At 38.6% G+C, this 21,915-nt stretch overlaps 1 protein-coding gene across 1 annotated transcript in view; it reads right to left on the bottom strand.

Annotated features, from left to right (window-relative positions):
* The window catches only part of LOC126234725 (tubulin glycylase 3A-like), a 172,161-nt gene extending 154,005 nt beyond the window's left edge, over positions 1 to 18,156 (bottom strand). The window contains exons 1-3 of the mRNA XM_049943473.1: positions 17,607 to 18,156; positions 16,513 to 16,651; positions 14,985 to 15,187 (exon numbers count right to left, since the gene is read on the bottom strand). Coding sequence (XP_049799430.1) covers positions 14,985 to 15,187; positions 16,513 to 16,651; positions 17,607 to 17,969 — 705 coding nt within the window. The 5' untranslated portion in view covers positions 17,970 to 18,156. The remainder of the gene's footprint in view (positions 1 to 14,984; positions 15,188 to 16,512; positions 16,652 to 17,606) is intronic.
* Between the last annotated feature and the right edge of the window lie 3,759 nt (positions 18,157 to 21,915).

Here is a 21,915-nt window from a genome sequence, read left to right as displayed (position 1 = left end):
CCACATGTACAGTCAAAAAATGATGGTATATTCTGTTAACTTGCTTTTTACCAACATAGATCCCTCAAGATGAGCAGGCTGTAAATTAAGCCAGAGTTTGTAGAGCCTGTAAGCATGTGATAATGCGACAGCAAGAAACTCATTCTTCCATAATGTTCCATAGATCCCGTAATGAAGAAAAACGTTTGTGGATGTTAAATGTTTCAAAGCATGTGCTAAAAATGAAATAGCTGTCAAAAACTGCATTAATTCTCATTAAAAGGTATTTTCTATTTTTGCTTACTCATCTAAAAGGAATGCTGATAGAAAAAGCTGCCACTTTGTCAGTTATGTTAAACAGATGCTGTTTATCTTGGATTATTTGCACCATATCAAAACTGACATTTATGAAATAACTACTAATCTACGTGCCACAAGAACAATGCCTGTTTACAACAACCATTTCTATTTGTCTGTCAACTATTGCATTTATGGTAATCACAGTTCAAGAAAATGATTTATATTATTGACTAAAACGAGCATTTGTATGTACATGTACTGGAAAGTGAGTGTAAAAATTCAATGATGTCTGAAGAGACCTCTGAAAGATGTGCTGTTATCTACATTGGATTCTTACACCTTACTTTTTTTGAATGAAAGGCTGTTGATGGTACCAAAGACAGCATCCAGACACTCATGGATGACACAATAATTGAAACTGGGGCTAACAAAATAAAATCAGAAATGCTTAACTCCATTTTCAAAATTTTCTTTACAAAATTAAACAGATTGTCCTATTTTAATTTTTGCACTATTATGTATATATGTATGGGTGTCATCAACATTGAGAGACTGCAGAGACTGCTAAAAATTGAACAAAGCTCCATGGTCCAGGAATCTCTATCATATTCTATCAGGATTTGCAGCTGATTTCACCTCCCATTTAACAATAATTTGGTTTCTCTATGAGACTCACATATTTCATTTGAGGAGTTGTTCACAGCTGAGAGTTAGAATCATCTAATTCCACCACAAATGGTTTGAGTGTCACATACAATGGGTAGTGCCTCTGGACTCATAGCTTTCCTGGTTTCATCATCATACTCTAAAGTCAATTGCACTTTAGTGTGAGTCTGGGTCTTATTTACTTGGTCCATGCTTGCTTTGCGTAAGTCTTAAATTCTTCATGTTGTAGCACTCTTACTGTTTCCATGTTTGTCCCTGAAAATGCTTTTGGTCTGTTCACCAGTTAGGTTGACATCCGGTGTTTTTTGCATGTGCCATACATTGTGGTACTCCACACTCATCTTGAACATCTTTTGCGGATGCTAACATCCCACTGCAAGAGATATAGTAGTTGCAACACACCTGAAATCACTCTTACTTCGGAAGGCTTCTCTCCGCTGAGAATTACATGCTGCATTCTGTTATCCAATCACACAATTGGTCTGATAGTCCATATGCTCTTACTTTGTTCATTAAACGACAGTGGGGAACTGTACCAAACACCTTGCGGAAGTCAAGAAACATGACATCTACCTGGGAACAGGTGTCTACGGCCCTCTGAGTCTCGTGGACAAACAGCATGAGCTGGGTTTCACACGATCTTTTTCGAAACCCATGCTGATTCCTACAGAGTAGATTTATAGTCTCCAGAAAAGTCATTATACTCGAACATAATATGTGTTCCAAAATTCTACAACTGATCGACGTTAGAGATATAGGTCTATAGTTCTGCACATCTGTTCAATGTGCAGGAAATTTGCAGCTGTGCAGGAAGCAATGGCAAGCAGCCCAAAGGGGAGAATATTCCTGCATTCACAACAGAGCTCATGAGCATGTCAGAGTGCCTATGCTGCACTGTATCATGTTACATTTGGAAATAACTGGGTGTCGTACAAGGTTTAAATTAGGCATGGGAACCTCAGTCAATCTGAGATAATTATCGCCAACTGCGGTACCCCACATTAGAACACTCTCAGTGCTCAGTAGTATTTTATAATGGGCAGTGGATTCCCTTGTGAGGACAACTATAAGCCAAGGCCAATACAAAATTGTGAAATGAAAGCCCACATTTTTGGTCGTAAATTCATAGATGGCAGAAAACTTTTTCAGACTTCATGCATTCACTATTCTAGGATTTGAAGTAGTTGGTAAACTAACCTTTTCTCTCAGACAGTACCATTTCAGATCTTGGAGGCATTGCTGCAATTGTTCAATCAACTTTCTTTAAGGACCTGGATAGAGACACGAATTTTGAAGCCCACATAACACTGAAACTTTCAGCAGTTCTGTTGAGCCCACCTGTGCAATTTGCAATGCAAGATAAAGGGAAGGTGGAATTCAACAGATGGTGATATTTCAGAAAGGTGCCACTCATTTCATCAAAATAGTGGGCTACCTTCACTGTTGTGATCCAGAAACTCACTGGCAATGTTAATACTGCAGCAATTTCAAGTACACAATCAGTGCACTAAGTGAAACAGACATTTATACCATACCACATCCCAAAGAGCTACTGGTTATATTGGCCAACAGTATTTTTTCAGAACTGATCTCTGAGATGTATGCTTGCAGCTACCATTGGATGCTGAGTCTCCAGCAATTTTAGCATTAAATGCACCTTTTGGGATGTACCAGTCTAACCATTTGCTGTTAGGACTAGCTTCAGCCCCAGGAATACTCTAGCATCTTCTTCAGCAAATCAGACAGGGTGTATATGTGGAAAAGGAAAACAAAATTCCTGGATTTTTCCCGGATCTCCCGGTTAAAAATACACTTTCTCCCGGCTGAAAATGCACTTTTTCCATCTTAAGTGACAGTATACTTTCCCTCAGAACTGTAACTCTTATGAATCATTTGAATGGTTGTGGTTTTATACAGTGGGTTAGGATTTCCCGGCACTTTAGAAAACGAAACTCGAGGGGGAAAAACACATTTTGGAAAGTTCTTTGTTGTGCAGCAACATGTACACTGCATATTTTCATATTACAAAAGTATAAATTCACATTCCACCAAATATTGCATGTTACTCTCTGAAGCATTGAAATTGACATTGTGATGAGCTTTTGTAAGACAGTAATAGCTCATGTCATGTGAGCTCGCCAGCCAATGACAGCGGATATTTAGAGCATAGGACACATGATGTAGTCAGCCAATAGCAACACCATTGTTAAGTAGCGCGAACACACAAATATGAAAAGTTAATATACATAATGCTGCTACAAGAAAAGAAAAGCTTTCACATATAATGTTGTTCTTTTTGTGCTTTTTAGACTTTAAGATACATCACACAAATGTGCCAGTAAAATGTTTGATACCATCATAAATCTCTGATCTTCTGGGCTCGAAATTCTTCCAAATGGATTGTCATGATAGAGTTGATATTTAAATGAGAGTCAGACGCTCTGTGATTTAAGAAATTCATCATACATTCTCGCACATTGTTCATCTTGTGTAGAAGGAAATTTACTTTGAAAATAATGATTTTCAAAACACAATTCGCAATATTTTCCCACGATCTGTTAGAAATAGATTTGTTCCAGCAGTTGCTAGAGAGCGGCAGATAAGAGGCATCACCACTCTTGCACAGCTACAATGATGCAGGAAGCCCGTGTGTATAAAACATTAATAGATCTTACATTATGTCATAAAAGAAACAAGACATCAGATGATACTCCAAGAGTGTTGGAATTTCATGAAACACACTGAAATGAATAATTCGCCATAAAGTGCACATTCGTATGTCCAGATTGCCAATGAAGTAGGCCTTGACCTGATATTAAGCTCTTCAGAGTGGTTTTTGGCATGGAAATTTTCTTGGTGTACCAGTACTGCATTATCTCATGCTGAGTTCTTTATTATCGCATAATGCCATACGTGCTATAAGATGAAAACGTGCACTTGAAATGCAGCAAATAGTTGAAATGAGCCAATAGTATGGTAAACACTTCGCTTCAAATAAATTGGCTGCCTCAGCAGAAAAGATAGATAAAAGTCGAATTTCTTTATCAAAGCGACAAAAGTAACTTCATTATTCTGCAAGGCGATTAATGCTTGACTGTCAGAAAGGTGGAAATAAAATAAAATCTGAAACTAATAACATATTTTAGCCTTCCATAATTATGTGAATGTATTTTAATACACTTGATAGCTCCCAGCCACAGAAATCACTTTGTTTTCATTTGGCGTAAGAGCAGTAAACGAAGACAAGAGGAAACAGCAAAATCACAAAATTTAAACATGGATCACGTGGAGACTATCCTACCCCCCCCCCCCCCCCCTACCCCAATTATAACTCAGGCTCCCAGATTCCTCTGCACATCAGCCCTGGATCCACAATATTTTGAACTGGGCAATACTAGATGGTGCCCGCCCGCCTCTGCCCATTCCATTGAGTGTTTTTCTTTTTTTTTAAAAAAAAAAAAACAAAACAAAAAAACACTTTTCAAAAATATGTTCATTTTGTAGTGCACATCTTTCCAAACAAAGAGTCTGATACATAAAACATATGACTTTGAGGAAATGTAAGATGTGTTATTTGGTCTTAAGTGTGCCAAAGTGCAGTGTCACACCTCTTCGCACAGCATTCTTCTACCGCACGTCACTGGATTTCACATTGTGGAACTCAGATCTGTATATTTTGTAATGGATGCCATCATCCATGGATCCAGCAGGACAGCGAAAATTAAAATGTCCTGTGGTGCCTCTCCTGCTCCCAGTCAGATGGTTTGACATCCTGTCCCTCTTAAGAAAACCCTTGCATTTAATACTGGATGTGATTATTTATAACAAGAAGAACAATAACTCTTCAGAAAATTTGGACTCTTTATTGCCTTTAGCTAATAACTTGCTGTTCTGTGCAGCTTAAAATTAAATATAGGATACATAAAACCAGAAAAGACAAGATACAAGAAAGACAGTGCACATTTCTTCAATCCTTAGGCCCTAGCATTTTTTTCTCTCTAATCTTGCTACAGCTTTTCATAGCATGCTTTCCTTTCTGCGAAAGAATTTGTTACTTCATCAAAATTCGTCAAACATTTTGCTACACGAAAAATCAATATACTGTATAATACTGAAAATACTGAAAAATCTGTTAATACAAATAGTACCCAAGACTGGTGTGGTTTCTTGATATGAATACATCTGTTTTGTCACTGTCTGCTAGATAAAAGAAAATAGGCCTTTCTAATATTGCAGCAATTGTAACACACACCAAACAAGCGAGACTGTTTTGGTAATAATGGTCATTTTTATCATACAACAGAACATAATTCGTGAAGTCCAATATCAAATGCCTATCTGGCCTACTACAAGCAGAAAGCTTTATGCTATGTAATAGTTTCACATTTCATTCACATGCTCCAGCTTTTCAAGCATGAGATCGAAAAGCAGTAGTACGAAATTTCTGGATAAATTTGGAATCGTCATATTCTTCCATAATTTGTGTGATGTCCCCGTTTCTTCTCCTTCCTCATACTAACAAACAATCTTCTCGTCACTAATTCTGTAACTATTCCTACCACTGTCAAAACTCATTCTCTGGTTAACTCTACCAACCCTGCCAGAATCACCCATTTAGTTACCCAGTTGTTGTTCTCTGGTTAGACGTAATTACATGTTCATACAATGTGTTTTCCATGCTACTCCCACAATATAACTTAAGCAGCTGGTAGCCAGGGACTGTACAGCTTGCCCTTTCTAGTTCAGCAATCTGACCAAATATTTTCTGTCAAAATTTCATTTTCTTGGATACACCGAGAAGATAATACGTAATCTTTCTTACCTGTTATTCCTGTTAGTCGCTTATTTCCACTCTGGTAGTCTGAATCTATGGCCTTCACTAGTAATTAAAACAATGCTGATCATTTGCACACCCAATCAATCACATAAACAAACAGCAGTTGGCATTCACCCGTTCGACTTTATTCTGCTCAACTCGTATAGCCCTGTCCCCTTTTGTCTGCAGGAAACTTTATTTCTAGATGCGACGAGGATTCCCCTGGCAGAGACATCATGTACACTGTACATGCATTCAAAAATCAACTTATTATTCATTCAGAAATCAACTTAGGATGTGTTCAAAAATTTTCAAAACCAACAGGGATGCATTTCAAAATCATTTGAATAATTGATAAACCAATGTGCGCTAGATGCTAGGCGCTTTGTGACACAAGGTTTTCTTCCTCAAGAATATCAATTTGCACCCCCGCCCCCCTCCCCCTGAAATTTCTGCATGGTTCAAATACCCCGGTTTGCTGCTTACACAGCCAACAGTGACAGTTCTGTAGCCAGACGCAGGAGAAGGTACTACTCATACACGACTCAACTGCGCATGCGCATGAGCCTGCTCATAACTGCTTAAATGAATCTAATGTAAGCATTTGTGACGTCACGCAGATCGGTGGTAATTTGTTGTTATGAAGCATTACATAGTCTTCCTAAAGCCTTTCACACATTTTGATGTTGGCAGACACTTGTATGAGCTCTATGTTTTTTTATACGGCACATTTCCTTTACAATTTAAGTGTTATTCTCTCATTCATGTTTTGTTGTTGCAATATTATTCTGCAGTAGCAGGATACAGTAATATCCTTTGTTAAAGTATCGGTCTTACCCATCAAAATTACAAAAAATTAACTGACAACTAAAACAGTGAAAAATTCCTGGAATTCTAAAAACTTCCCGGGTTTTTCCCAGATGAAAAAATTTCCGGGTCTTTCCTAGACCTCCCGGTTGTCCCAGGTCATATACACCCTGTCAGATATTCTGTGTTGAATCAACTATCTGGATGACATCTGAGTTACTGGCTCCGCAAGAGAACAGTATTTGCAGAATCTGCAGGCAGTTTTCCAACAACTGGTAGACAACTGGCCTCATTGCAAGCTTGAAAAATGTTTTTTTGCTCCTACAGTGCATTACTTAGGGCACGTGCTATGTAAGGGCAGTATTGTACCAACAGCAGAGTGTACTGCAGAAACAGATAATTTGCCAGCTCCTAATAATATCAGGGAGTCAGAGCCACTTTAAGGAAAGTAGAATACTGTGTGAAATTCATTCCATGGGCTGCCCCCCTTTGTCATCCATTGAACCAGCTTTGCAAGAAAGGAGTGAAGTTTGTGTGGTTGGAGATACTTTAGTCAATGTTCCAGAAATTGAAACAACACATCTGCTCCATCTTTGGCCAATTTCAGCCCCTGTAAGCCACTGATTCTGGCACCTGATGCATCTTGATATGGTACTGGTGCTGTGCTCTCTCACAGAAATCCCAATGGCTATTGAGTTTACCTCTAGGATCTTGTTGGCAGTGCACAGAAATTATTCTCTGATGAAGACAGAGGCACTTACAATCATGCGTGGATTAAAGAAGTTACATTTTTTCTTGTGCAGCAGACTAAGTTCCAACTCCTTACAGGCCATAAGCCACTCATCTCTATGTTTGGTCCCTGTCCAATCTCATGAACGGAATGGCACAAAGTTCACAGAACTGGGTCTTGCTTCTGAATAATTATTCTTATGACATTTGTTGCAGGCTCACCTCCCAACATGTGAATGTGGACGCCTTGTTATGGTTTATGGTGGGTCGTGACATCAACTTTGGCAAGCAGGAGGCAATCTGTTTTGCACCAGGCCAAAACCTTCAGGATACCCTCAATAAATTTTCTTTGATAGTGCAGGAAATTGCAGAAACTATGGGTATGGATATGGTCTTACACAGAGTGATTACATCAGTGCAGCAAGGATGCCAAAGTCTTTTCCCATGGTATCAGACCCGGTTCTCTGAATGTACTGCAAACTTTGCATTAAGTTCAACATTGCAGAAGGCGTCCTATGGTTAGCCACAAAAGATGAGAACTTCCATGCTGTTATTCCACTGCCATTGTGACAATGCATTCTGCAGATGAACATGCGCCCCATTGAGGAATGTCACACACGAAAGCATTGGCCTGGCAAGATGTCTATTGGTGAGCAATTAGCTCTACATTGAAAATGCAGTGCATGCCTGTTCAGCATGCAAGCACAACCAGGCAACCCCACAATAAAAATTTTCTACATAGTCTACATCAGAGCATCCATGGGACAATGTGCACATAGACTTCACCAGTCCTTCTTAGGGCCCACATGGCTGTTAGTGATTGACACCTTGTCTCATTACCTATTCATTGCTACATTATCCTTCATGACATCATACGCTAATACCGGGGCCTTTTGCTATTGAGGGTTTGCTGTGCACCCTAGTCTCAGACAATGATTTCCAGTTAGTGTCAGAGGAATCTGTAGCATTCCGCCATTTTTTTTTTTTTTTTTTTTATTTTTTTTTTTTTTTTTTTTTTTTTTTGCAAGCAACTCCAATCAACAAGCACAGTCTGGCTAATATGCTGCACAGCCATTAGCCGAATGGCCTCTTTGACCTATTGTGCCTGGTACCAATGGCAATGCCATGGGTAACTGTGGATGTTCCCACTATATCTGTGCATACCTATGCACTGCTTGCCACATAATTTACACCGTCACCCAGAGACACTCACCACTCAGGAGAACTGTTTACCAGGGGAGATCTCATGGAAGTAGAGTACCCCTCTCCATCATTGCCCCAGCCAGCACAATCAGCCCCACCCCCTTAGTACTCAACAGATTCTGACCACCAACCTATGATTGAGCATCAGCCCATTACCACCTCAAACATCTTCCATGACATCCCAGCACAGCTCACCAAGGCAAAACCCCTTGTGGGGATCCCCGTCACACCTTGTTCTCTTGAGTTGGCAACTCTGGCACAGGCCTGGGCAATTTCAGCCATACGTTACTTAAAACAGGGAAGAGATTTGGTATCCCTGTCAGACTCACATATGTCACATGAGCAGCTGTTTGTGGTTGAGGGGAGGGGTGATCTGCAACTCCATAAGTGGTGTATGTGTTGCATACATTTGGCAGTGTCTCTGAAGTCTTCGCTTTCCTGGTTTAACCATATGGACTCCAAAGTTAGTCACATGTTAGTGTAATCCCATACCTTGTTTACTCAGCCAATACTTGCTTTGTATAAGTGTTAAATTCTTCACGTTGCCGGCTCTTACAGTTTCCATGTTTGAGCCAGACTGTACCTTTTGACTCTGCACACCAACTAGGATGGCACCAAGTGGTTCTCATGGGTACCACACATTGTGGTAGTTTGCACTCATCCTGAGCATTTTTTTGTATGTCATCATCTTGCTGTGCAAGATAATATATCAGATCACTCAAACAAAAAACTGTGCCCAGTAGTTGAAAGAACACACAAGATCCTCTACAAGAAGGATATCTAAAGTGCACAAAAGTACCATCCTAAACAACTGATGTATTGGCAAAAAGCCCTACAGGAGGCCTAGCTGGATGGCAGTGTTGGGAAGCTGGGTCATTTTGATGAGTTTCATGCTGCTCCTACTCCTCCTCATCATCATCATTACAATCTGGCACCTGCCACTTAGCTGGAAACCTGGGAGCTTTTCATCATCATAGGGAATGGTTCACCTCTTGGAGAAATGACAGCAATAGATAAGAAGGATTACCTTGTGCATGCATTGTGTACACCTGGAGGCTTCATTCAGGGTGTTGATATGGCTGTTCTGATAGTCAGTTATGGAATATGGTGCAACCAACTGCAGAGTATAATACACACCTGATCAAACAACGCCTTTTGTCTTGGCTTTGTGGTCACATTTGAATTATTTCAATGATTGGAAGAAAAGGCAGAGAAGATCAGATATGCTCACTGAATTTCAACACAGATCACAATTTGCAGCATTGTACATAGGACTGATTGTAGTGTCCTGGTTCTGAGATGACTGGGAGGCTTGAAACAAAGACTTCAAAATTTCTGTACAAGCTAGTCTGTGATCTTTTAGACATGTGCCACTGGTCTGAGAGCTATAGGGTCTCCCTAAGTAGGTCAGATATGTACTATACATCAGAGACTGCTACACAGGTAGCCGAATGCGTGTAAGGTGCACACAAGGATTTTTTATATTAGGTGACAGAGCATCCAGTCCACACAATGTCAGCTGAAGGAGACCACAAAGTATCTGTATAAGATCCAAAGAAATGGCCCCTGCAGATGAGACTATTAAAATCCTAGTAATCAACATAATATGAGCTGAAACGTAATGAGGCATCTCAAACAAAATAACTTCCTCAAAGCCAAAAACGTCAGTCATGCAAAACTCAAATAGCACTTTTCATACATAACATCTTGGAGCCATGGATGAAAGAAATCTGACAGATGCAGCACCTACTGACTTCCAGAAAATTTTACTCAATATTATGCCAAAACGTATTAACAAAAGAACAATCATATGGAATATCCATGTGAAATGTGTGACTGGATTGAGGATTTCCCAGCAGGACATAGCATGTTGGACAGTCATTGACAGATTTAGAAGTAACTTTAGGTGAGAATAGGGGAAGTGTGTTAGGACTCTCACTGTTCATGTTGTATGTTTATGACCTGGCAGACAATATTAATGGTTACCTAAGACCATTTTATAGCTTATGCAATTCCCTATCATGAAGTAATGCCTGAAAAAAGCTGCACAAATATTCAGTTAGATTTTGCTAAGTTGTGAAAGTGGTGCAAAGCTTGGCAGTTTGTTTTAAATGTCGAAAAATGTGCACTTCACAAAATGCAAAAATGTAGTATCCCATGACTTCCACAAAGAGTCACAATTAGAATCAGTCAACTCTTACAAATAACTGTGGGTATATGAAATGGAATAATCATAAAGGCTCAAGCATAGATAAAGTAGGTGGTGGGATTCGGTTAAATGGCAGGATATTAAGTAAATGTAATCACTCTAGAAAGGAGATTGCTTACAAAACACTTGTTCAATCCATCCTAGCTTAAGTGTGGGACCCATACCCAACAGGACCAACATTGCATATGACGGGCAGCATGAATGTTTATAGGTTTGTTTGACTCATGGGAGAGGGCCACAGAGATGCTGAAGAAACTGAACTGCCAAATGCTTAAAGACAGATGTATGATATCCCATGATAGTTTATTATGAAGTTTCAGTATTATGAGAGGAATCTGAGAATATACTGTAGTTCCTATAAATCTCTCTTGTAAGAACAGCATAGAAAAGATTACACTAATAACAGTGATAGACATTTAAGGAGTCTTTCTTCCCATGTTCCCTACATGAATGTAACCTATTACATGGTGCAATTGGAAGAACCACTGGGCCATGTGGTCTAGTAGTAAAGCATACGTTTGGAAACTGGGAGGTTGCAAGACTGAATCCCCATTGAACCATGGAATTTTTAGTCTGCCTTTAATCTAACCTCCACTTCTCAACAATGTGAGAAGTCACCAGGAATGACACATGGTTTGGATTCACTGGTTTGATAATTGGATAGATTAAGCACATGCTAGTCACCAAAGTACCACCTAATTAACAGATTTGCACCCAGCCATTGAGCAACACAAAATTATTATTATTACATTATTATCAGAAGTACCCTTTTCCATGCACTCAGAATGATTTTCAGAGTGTATGTGTATGTAGAAAATGTAAATCTCGATTGCGACTGAGATTTGGACTGACATCCTCCTGAATACAAGACCAGTGTGTTACTTCTGTGCCAACTTACTCGTTGTATGTGGAGGAGGTATGCAGTGAGTTCAGTGGAGCCTCTTTGCCTACAATTACATTCAGTGTAGGGACTGGTAACATATAGTTTTATATAGTTTTTGTATATGGCACTTATATTATTCAAATGACTGCTTACAAACTGGTGGTATGGAGGAGAGGAATATGGCAATAACACCTTCAACACTTTTCACATAGATATCAACTTTTCTGCAGAAACTGTTAACCTCTTAATACAGGGGTTCTCAGTATTTCAGATAAGTCTCTTGTAAGCATACTGTTCTTTGAAAGAAGAGTCCCAAAATGATCCAAACTTTTTTTAAAAAATCATCACAGGTGACAAAACTTGGTGCTATGCTTATGATGCTAAATCAATGTTACAATGAAGCCAGTGAAAGATTTTGAGCTCACCTCATCCCAGGATCTTTTGTTAGGTGAAATCAAACATTAAAACAATGCTGATTTGTTTCTTCAGTGGGAGAGAAGTCATCCATTCAGGGTTTATTCCACAGGGTCAGAAAGTTAGACACGCTTTCTACTTGGAAATTTTGAAAAATTTGCACAACAATTTGCGGCGGAAGTGACCTGACTTGTGAGAGTCAGGTGACTGTTATTTCATCACACAATGCCCCTGTTCATATAGCTCTGTCTGTGTTACAGTTCATGAGCGAAAATTATATAGCTGCATTCTACATCCCCCATACTCACATAACATTGTCCCGTGCAACCTTTTTTTTCTCTTTTTTCTTCCATCTCCCTAGAATGAAAACAGACACAAAAGGAAAGTGTTCTGCTGATGTTGCTGAGGTGAAGAAAAAAACCGTGGAGGTGCTGTCAAACATCAGAAGATGAATTTAACGAGTGTTTCAAAGAATAGAATAAAAGATCAGACAGACTATTAGTGCAAGTGAAGAGTACTTTGAAGGGGATTGAAAGTTTCTTTCTTTTTTGGGGGGGAGAGGGGAGAGGGGGGGGAGGGGGAGGGGCGATGGGACCCTCTTGTGTTACTCCACTCAAGAACATGTTAATCTACAACGTATGTATCATATATTTTATCTTTATTGTCTTCTTAGGAATATGTTAAGTTCAAACTGTTACCACTCTCATATTTTTCAGGCACTATAACAGTTAAATAACTATAATAGTTAAAACACTATAACAGCCATGTGAAAATTTGGTTTGTTGTACTCATATAATTATTTATTGTAATATTTACTTTAACTTTGCTCCCCGTATACACTATTCAACCCCAGTGAAACACAATTATTCAGTATATGTTGTATAATCAATATTTTATTTCCATTATACCGTTATTGTCATGTATGTTATATTTCAACTTTGTACAATCTGTCACATTCCATATCCTTGCAATTCACTCGCTACCTGATTCAACAGAACAAGAAATAAATAAATAAATATAAATTAGTAAATAAATGAAGCATATTAAAATAAGACTGCTGCTGAGAAAATAGGACATCATTAAGATGAATCTAGAAGAATCTAGATTCACCAAAGAAAAACTGGAAAATAAAGCAGAAAGCTCCCATTTATCAGAAGAATGTAATATGGTTAAAAATATAATTCTGAAATACTTAAAGATCAGAGAAGTAAAGAAGAGAAAGAACAGGAAAGAATCAATTACATTAAGTATGTCACATAAGCTCGATGAACATGGGAAATAAAAGAATGGACATTCTACAAAAGGAAAAAAAAAAGGCGTAGGAAACTAAGTAATGAACAAAGAAGATTAAATAATCAGGCTAGACTGAAGAACTGGAAAAGCATGATAAATTAGGTGGAATGTATAGAACAATGAAAATCTCACAAACAAATATAAAAAGTCAGCATTAAGGGTATGGTATACTAAGCAAAAATTGGAAAATGATAGCACTCGTAGAAGAGGAAAGTAGGTGTGGAAAGCATACATTGAAGAATTATATGAAACCTAATGAAATCATACATGAAAACATGAACATTCTGTCAAAACAGGAAGAGGCATCATATCGTTTTCAGACAAGAATTGTACAGACAGGGCTGCGTGAACAGGGGTACTGTCATGACAGAAAAACCAGGCACCCAACTGCCATAAATCAGCTACATCTGCTCCACATGGTTGTGCAATATTTAAATATGTCTGCTTGTGTCTGTATATGTGTGGATGGATATGTGTGTGTGTGCGAGTGTATACCCGTCCTTTTTTCCCCCTAAGGTAAGTCTTTCTGCTCCCGGGATTGGAATGACTCCTTACCCTCTCCCTTAAAACCCACATCCTTTCGTCTTTCCCTCTCCTTCCCTCTTTCCTGATGAAGCAACCGTTGGTTGCGAAAGCTAGAATTTTGTGTGTCTGTCAACCTGCCAGCACTTTCATTTGGTAAGTCACATCATCTTTGTTTTTAACAAAGATGATGTGACTTACCGAACGAAAGCGCTGGCAGGTCGATAGACACACAAACAAACACAAACACACACACAAAATTCAAGCTTCCGCAACAAACTGTTGCCTCATCAGGAAAGAGGGAAGGAGAGGGAAAGACGAAAGGATGTGGGTTTTAGGGGAGAGGGTAAGGAGTCTTTCCAATCCCGGGAGCGGAAAGACTTACCTTAGGGGGAAAAAAGGACGGGTATACACTCGCACACATAAATAACAGTAAAAAGGAACAATTTTAACACCAGAATATATACCCTTTTGCAAAGAACTGACAGAATACAATATGTCTAGAATGAGGGAAGGTGAGTTCTGGGAAACTGACTGATTTTCACTATAGTGGCTAAAGCTCTGATCTAACTTCATGAATGTCCATTCATAACATGTTTTTAAGGAATATTCACTTGCAAAACACATCAGTTAATTTACCAAGGGACAGCAGATATTAAAAAAAAATGAAATCCTTCAATCAATTCCAATCAGTTGTTTTGACAGCAGTTTGTACTGGTGTAAAATGAATCAGTAGCACACTCTCAAAAGAAAATTTGTATCCCAAGATTTTTAAGTTCCATAGTGTTCATGTCAGTTTCTTTGGCATAAGAAGTAATCCATGCAGTTAAACCAGTAAAGGAAAGAAGTTTTCAGATTTAAATGTACAGATTTGAGAATATAATGGTTTTAGCTAGGGTTTCTAACATTTTAATCACTTCTATTCCTTCACACCAGAAAAAGTATCATCTTGAACATCTGAAGCACATAAATAATAGTAAAAAGGAACAATTTTAACACCAGAATGGAAAAGAAACCAATCCTGTCATTTATTTTACTGCAGCCTTAAATAGGCCATTATGTTTTGCCTCTACACCTCTCACGAACTAACATAAAACTTCTCACAAAACATAGATTTCAAAACATAATTATTTATCTCAAAAGATATGTTTGCCTGTCATTACCTTTGAAGTGAATGATGGTCTTGGAAGTCTGTTAATAAATTGTTTTTTATTTACATCTTGATACTCCAGAGGGTCATACCTCATTGACCATATGAAATCTACACTTGTGTTTCGGAGTAAACGAGTCATTAGCATAGCCTCATTTTCACATGCACGAATGGCAGTGTGGTTCATCAGAGAGTCTTGGATTGCTTCATTGATGTCTGGAAAGGAAATGAATAATTTAATTATTTATTTGGTACCCATTTAATCACATTTTTGATATATGAATTGTCAAAATAGAAGACATTATAAAATGTTACATATAAATATGTATCATATAAAATATAGGTATATATAACTTGTAATGCTAACACTAAACTGTTAGCTTTCTTATTAACATATTTTGTTGATTGTAATAAAATAAACAATATCCCGCTTAATAAAGTACACAAAAATACAATGTTATGTACAAGACACACAGCTGAAAAGTTACTGACACATCTTCATTGATTGTACTAAAGCAAGCAATATTCTAGTTAAATATGCATAAGGAAACAGAATTTCATGTCCACACACATAGCCGCAAAAGACACATAATTACACACGTTAATTAATAGGTGTACATTAGTAAAAGGTCTCAGTTTTATCTAGAAATACTTTGATAATTATAAACTGATGAGTAGAGAGGTTTTGAGGCAGGACCTACAAATTTGAGATATATTCCAAATATTTATTAGTGGCGTAGAAACTGTGGATTATTAGTGCATCTTTTAGTCCACTTTCAAATTATTAAGGTTTGGTATTCTTATGATCTTATTTGGCAGTGCATTGAAGAATTTTCAGTTTATATACTGCACTGTCCTGAAGTCTTGTTTTTGTGCATACATCCTTATCTCTTGTTTCATAATTGTGAACCTCACTCTTCAAAACTGAAAACTCGCTGTGGGTCACAACGAAGCAGATACTTTCAGATACAGATGGTATGATTATGATTTTTAATTCTTTAAAAATGCCTCTGCATAATTCATTGTAAGCAATGCCATGTACTAACCCTATTCTCTCAGCTTTTTTCTGAACTGACTATTTTTTGGAAGGGTATTTCCCCAGAATAGTACACCATACCTTAGCAGACTATGCCTGTAGGTATAACAAGCACTTAACATTGATTTGGCATTGGAATAATTTTTGATTCTTCAAAACATGATTTCTCACAGTATGTAGCCAGCTAAAATATAAAATTGTAATATACACGAAATTACAAGCTTTGGTCTGAATGAGAATATCATTTCACCACTCAGTTAAAACAATCAGGTACACAATGAACACCACAAAGAATTCATCAAGGTCCTGAAGTCAACCAAATATATATATACGTGTGTGTGTGTGTATGTGTGTGTGTGTGTGTGTGAGAGAGAGAGAGAGAGAGAGAGAGAGAGGAGAGGGGTGGAGGTTGTGACCAATGTTGTTTTCTTTTTTCGTTTAAGACGGCAAGCTTTACATAATTTTGTAAATGATCTATGGATGAACAGTCTAACTAACTACATACCAGCATCGTCCTGGGCAGACAGTGAACCAGACTTGCGGTAACAGTAATGGTTTGGCGTAAGTTTTTCAACCCACCCTCTCTGCTTCAGTGCTTCACGTACTGATGGAAATGAGCCCATAACTGTGAACACTTTGTGATCCTGCAATAAATTTCTTGCATCAAAGTTTCCTATAATTTAAAAATTATTCGATTTACAAAATCACATTTTTACACATTAAAAAAATAATGGTGTGAAGAAATAAGTTTGTGGCAACCCCTATTCTGCATATGTACCAAATTATTTTCTAGTCAGAAAATCTAATAACAGTATCATAAAGAAAATCTTGCAAGTCCGTCAGTTTGAACTGTTTTACATGACATACTTAACATTAACATAAAATATGATATTCATTACAGATCCCAGTTCCTTAGCTTCTTTCTCATTAATGCATGATTTGAATTCAAGCAGAAACAATTAGTTCAACATAATAATAATAATAATAAACGTGGTGGCTGCTTCCAAAATGTGACAACTTTTCTTACATGAAGAAGAAACAAATATTATATTAATATGTGGCCAAAATGAAGTTTCAGCTGAAAATTATGTCAACCCCACAAATTGAAATAGTAGTGTACCGTTGTGATAATTACCGTACATAACAAGAATGTGAAAACATAGAATTTATTTCATCTTTGATTCTAATCAGAAGTAGGCCCAATATATTGTTAACTGTACTTTATTGGTCCATAAATCATTCTTAGTATGAGAGATGCAGTATGACACAGGGCAATACCAGCATGAAATAATGAGTCAAATTATAACACCCCATTTTACATTTGGCAGCACAGAATCTTCTAGGAAGTGAATATTCCAAAAGCTTAATATCGAGTAGTATTTTTTATAAAATACAAAAATGTTAGCTACCCAAGACCGAAGAGAAAGAGTTGAGCCGAGTAGCACTGTTATCTTTATTTTCACAATTGGGTCTTCACACCTTCATGGAGGTAGGAAAATCAGGAGGTACTTCTACAGTACGCGTGGCTAATTCTCCGAAATAATGAGTAAGGTATTAATGTTGCGCATGCAAAATATTTTTATCTCTCATATTGCTTACCTTTATGGCTTGATCGACTTTCTGCTTTAATTCGCGTAGTTTTTCGTAGGATACAACGATTCTGTACGCTCTCGAATACCTATTCTTGCCTTGGGATCTCTTTCTGTTACCACTTCCAATTCGCCCCTTGGCGCCGTCACTTGGTTGACTCGTACTGTGTGTGTTGCTGTCAGTGTCAGACTTGGGCGCAGTTTCAGGCTCGGGCTCGTTGTCAGATTCATTGTTGAATAGCTCAATATCCTCGCTTGTTAGGAAAGCATTGGATGTCGCCGTCCAATTATCTGTCACTACATGGTTCTCTGTGTCAGTGCAAGATTCTGATTCCACGGAAATTTTGTCGTTTGTGATGCCGAAAGGGTCCATTGTACTTCAGCCTGCCACCATCATTACTATTTAAAAAATTGCGTCTTTGTTTTGTTTTTCATAGTGATTGCTTGAAGTACTTGGCCACTATAAGGCTACACGCGACGACGCACTGTCTGTGTAAATATGTGTGAATACCGTAGATAATATTGTCATCTTCTGTCATACCGCACTGCTCCTCGCCGAACGGCAGACAACCACTGCGGCAACTTCCGCAGCTGTTCAGTACTTTACGCTGCTATGCGTGACGTCGCGATTCCCATCGTAACACGTGCGCAACCCCCTCCCTCCTATCGTGACCTGAATATGTTCTTGCGGTGCCGTGACGAACAGGGGAAGGGAGAAAAGCGAACCAACGGTAAGAATTTGTTTGGAGATGGGGAGCTCAAATCGATATCTACTACCACACTGCGTGCTACGACCGAATTTGTCTTATAAACGCATACTGTGAGAGATGCCGCCTACGTACACGCCACGGCGAGCCGGCATTTCAGTTCACCGCGTGTAAATGCTGGCAGTATTACTTTCACATGTGATATCCGTAATAAGTATGATCCATATTTTATGTATCTATGGTCTGCGGCTCGGTTGATAAAGCTGTTAACAAAGGAGAATAGTAGCGACAGAGCGTTGTTAATGACACAACTACAAACAAATACTCTCTAGTAAATGAATGAATAAAATAAAAAGACTGTAAGTTTTGTGAAACGACATAATCTAACATTGTTTGAGTTCCCCGCGCTTATTTAGTTAATTGTATGTTTCACTATCGGTGGTTTTTCGCAGTTTCCATTATGAGGTGGAGCGTGTCAATGTAACTGACGTTTCATAGGCTTACATGTGAAATACAACCATTTTATCGAACAGAAATTTATATAATAAGACACTTTTAAGTACCCGCGTAAAATCAGGTGTAGGCAGTCGTAGAGAAGTAAAACAGAGACCCTTCCATTTTATGTGGCGAAGACTGCACGTAGGGATACGGTATTCGCAATCATTATTCTGTAGTGGATATTTGTTTGCCAATTCACTCATTAAGTATGTATCATTTAGGTTCCATCTTCGACGGTATGTGGCCTTGTTTCACGCATCTATTTTCTTCCCGTAAAATAAAATCAAATGATTGTCCGTTCAAATAAAATTATCGGTCGTACAAAGCACTCGTCATATATAATTATACCGGTATCTACAGAATACTGTATTCAAAACAGTACGCAGCAGTGTCTACTAATATGGTTCATGCGCTATACTAGATAGTCATTTGGGATTTTGGAGTGTGTGTGTGTGTATGTTGGAGCTTACAGACGCTCAACGTCGAGGTCACCAGCGCCCTGACACGCGTTAAAATAAACGGATGTGTACAACTTTAGTAAAATGGAAGCATACTCGCATAGAAAGAGGGAAAAGAAGAAAAATGCCACACAAGAAAATAAAAAGTAAAGAGAACTAGAAAAGAGCTACTTTCCTATCAGGGGCATACTAGAAGTCGGTCGGGGGGGAGGGGGGGGGGCTAATGGGAGGGAGGGAGGCGCGGTTGTGGGAATGGAATATCGCTTAACCAAGGATAGAGTTGGGGTCCTCCACCGACAAATTGGTAAATTTTGGTGTTGTTTAAAGTAGTTTTTGGTAACTATTTTAGAGGTCAGGGTAAAAATGTGTATTAATACATAATAAGACGCCCATTTTAAGTTAAATGATATTTATTGGCTTATTCTTATTGTTACAATAATTATTCTTTTGTTAAATGTGTTTGAGATACACTGCAATTGGAAACCTATATTGCTACATAATTATAAAAAAAAAAGATTGAATCTGTTGGAGGAATATATTCGCTGATTTCTGAAGTCATTTTATCCAGTGTCATTTGATATTCTATTGAGAGGAGGGGCTATAGCCCCCACAGCCCCCCCCCCCCCCACCTTGCCACCGCCACTGTTTGTTATATTATGTAAAACGTGGCACTTCAGAAAGCCACTACGTCATCGTGAATAGCTAATGTTTTTATATTGTTCTTTCATTTATTTCTTTAAATTAGTAAAACCTATTGTAAAATATCTTATGTACATGTCAATCAACAATAGGCTTCTAAAACATTTGTTACAATTGTATCACTATGCTTTCATATCATGTCAACAATTCATGGTTTTTACTATGTCAATTATTCACCTTTTAGCAGGCTAAATGGCCGTCAGCTGCCGAACGCCAAACAAATAAGTAAATAAAAACGCTCCGAAGCAAAAGCTAGAGTTAATTTCTAAAGGCAACAGTAGTATAATCTTCTTCGAATATCCGCCCATTACGGATTCCGCGATATCCGCACATTACAAAACTAGTGAATCGGAAATAAATCCGAAATTGAGGTAAGAACTAACCTACAATCTTTTCAAATGTTGGTCATCGGTTTCCGGCCGTAGTAGAATTGAACTTCTAAACTCTAAATGATCTACATCTATAGCCTACCCTTTAAAGCACTGTGAAATACGTGACTGAGAGGACGTCCCGTTACAACAGTAATTAGGGCTTTCTCCCGTTCCGTTCACGTCTGAAGTGCGGGAAGAGTTGATTGCTAAAACTCCTTTGTGCGAACTGTAATTAATCTAATCTTATCTTCACGATCCCTATGGGGAAAATGTGTAAAGGTTTACGGTATATTCCCAGTTTCATCACTTAAAGGCTCTCTGGTAACTTTCTAAGTAGGCTTTCAAGGGATTGTTTGCGTCTCTCTTACACTAAGGTGACAGATGTAATGGGATACCACCTAATGTGTTGGACCTCCTTTTGACATAGGGCAGCAACTCGACATGCCGTGGACTCAAGTCGTTGGAAGTCCTATAAAGAAACATTGAGCCATGCTGCCTCTATAGCCATCCACAATTGCTAGGGATCTGGTTGGCCAAATCATTAACTCGAATTGTCCAGAATGTTCTTCAAACCAATTGCGAACGATTCTGGCCCATTGCCATGGCACGTTATCATCCACAAAAATTCTATCATTGTTTGGGAACACGAAGTCCACGAATGGCGCAAATGGTCTCCATGTAGCCGAAAATAACCATTTCCAGTCAATGATCGGTTCACTCGGACCAGAGGACCCAGTTAGTTCCATGTAAAAACAGATCACACCATTATGAAGACACCACCAGCTTGCACAATGCCTTGTTGACAACTAGGGTCCACGGCTTCGTGGGTTGTGCACCATACTCTAACCCTACCATCAGCTCTTACCAATTTAAACCGGGACTTATCTGACTGGGCCACGGTTTTCCAGCCGTCTAGAGTCCAACCGATATGGTCATGAGCCCAGGAGATGCGCTGCAGGCGATGTTGTGCTATTGGGAATGGCAGTCGCATCGGCTAACGATTGACTAACGCAGAAAAGCTTTCGTAAATTAATGGGTCCAAATGTACTCAGTTTTACGCCCTACATCAGTAAAAAATAAAAAGAAATCTACAGGACATTCACAGGTGACAGAGAAACAAAGACATTAATGAACATGGTAAAGGACCACTCGGGTTATTCATTAAACATTTATGGGTAGGCCACATGTGCACGGGTAAGGCAAGAAGAAAGTTAGTCGCTCTGAGGATCTCTGTTACATTATTTCGCAGTCTTCTGTGGTGCAGAAACAATTTCGTGGGTCATATTATCTGAAGATGATGTTAATGAGACAAGGAAGAACCTAACGACATGCACCTGGCACTCCATGAACAACCTTGTAGAAACGTCTTGACATGATCCATTGTGTTGACGTCCACTCGTGAAACGAACTAGGGAAGAAACTGATCACTGGCACGGAACTAAATAAATATCGTGTCTCCTAAAATTCTCCTCACAAGTATGAACGCATATTCGAACTACATCGTATTCAGCAAAGCAGTGATTTCCAAAGCAAAAGTCGGCATCAGAGTTTGAGAGCAGAATCTGCAACTCTCAGAGTCTGGTAGC

The sequence above is a fragment of the Schistocerca nitens genome, chromosome 2, assembly GCF_023898315.1.
Source record: "Schistocerca nitens isolate TAMUIC-IGC-003100 chromosome 2, iqSchNite1.1, whole genome shotgun sequence".
NCBI classification, from domain to species: Eukaryota; Metazoa; Arthropoda; class Insecta; order Orthoptera; family Acrididae; genus Schistocerca; species Schistocerca nitens.
This window is presented reverse-complemented; position numbering and strand designations above follow the sequence as displayed.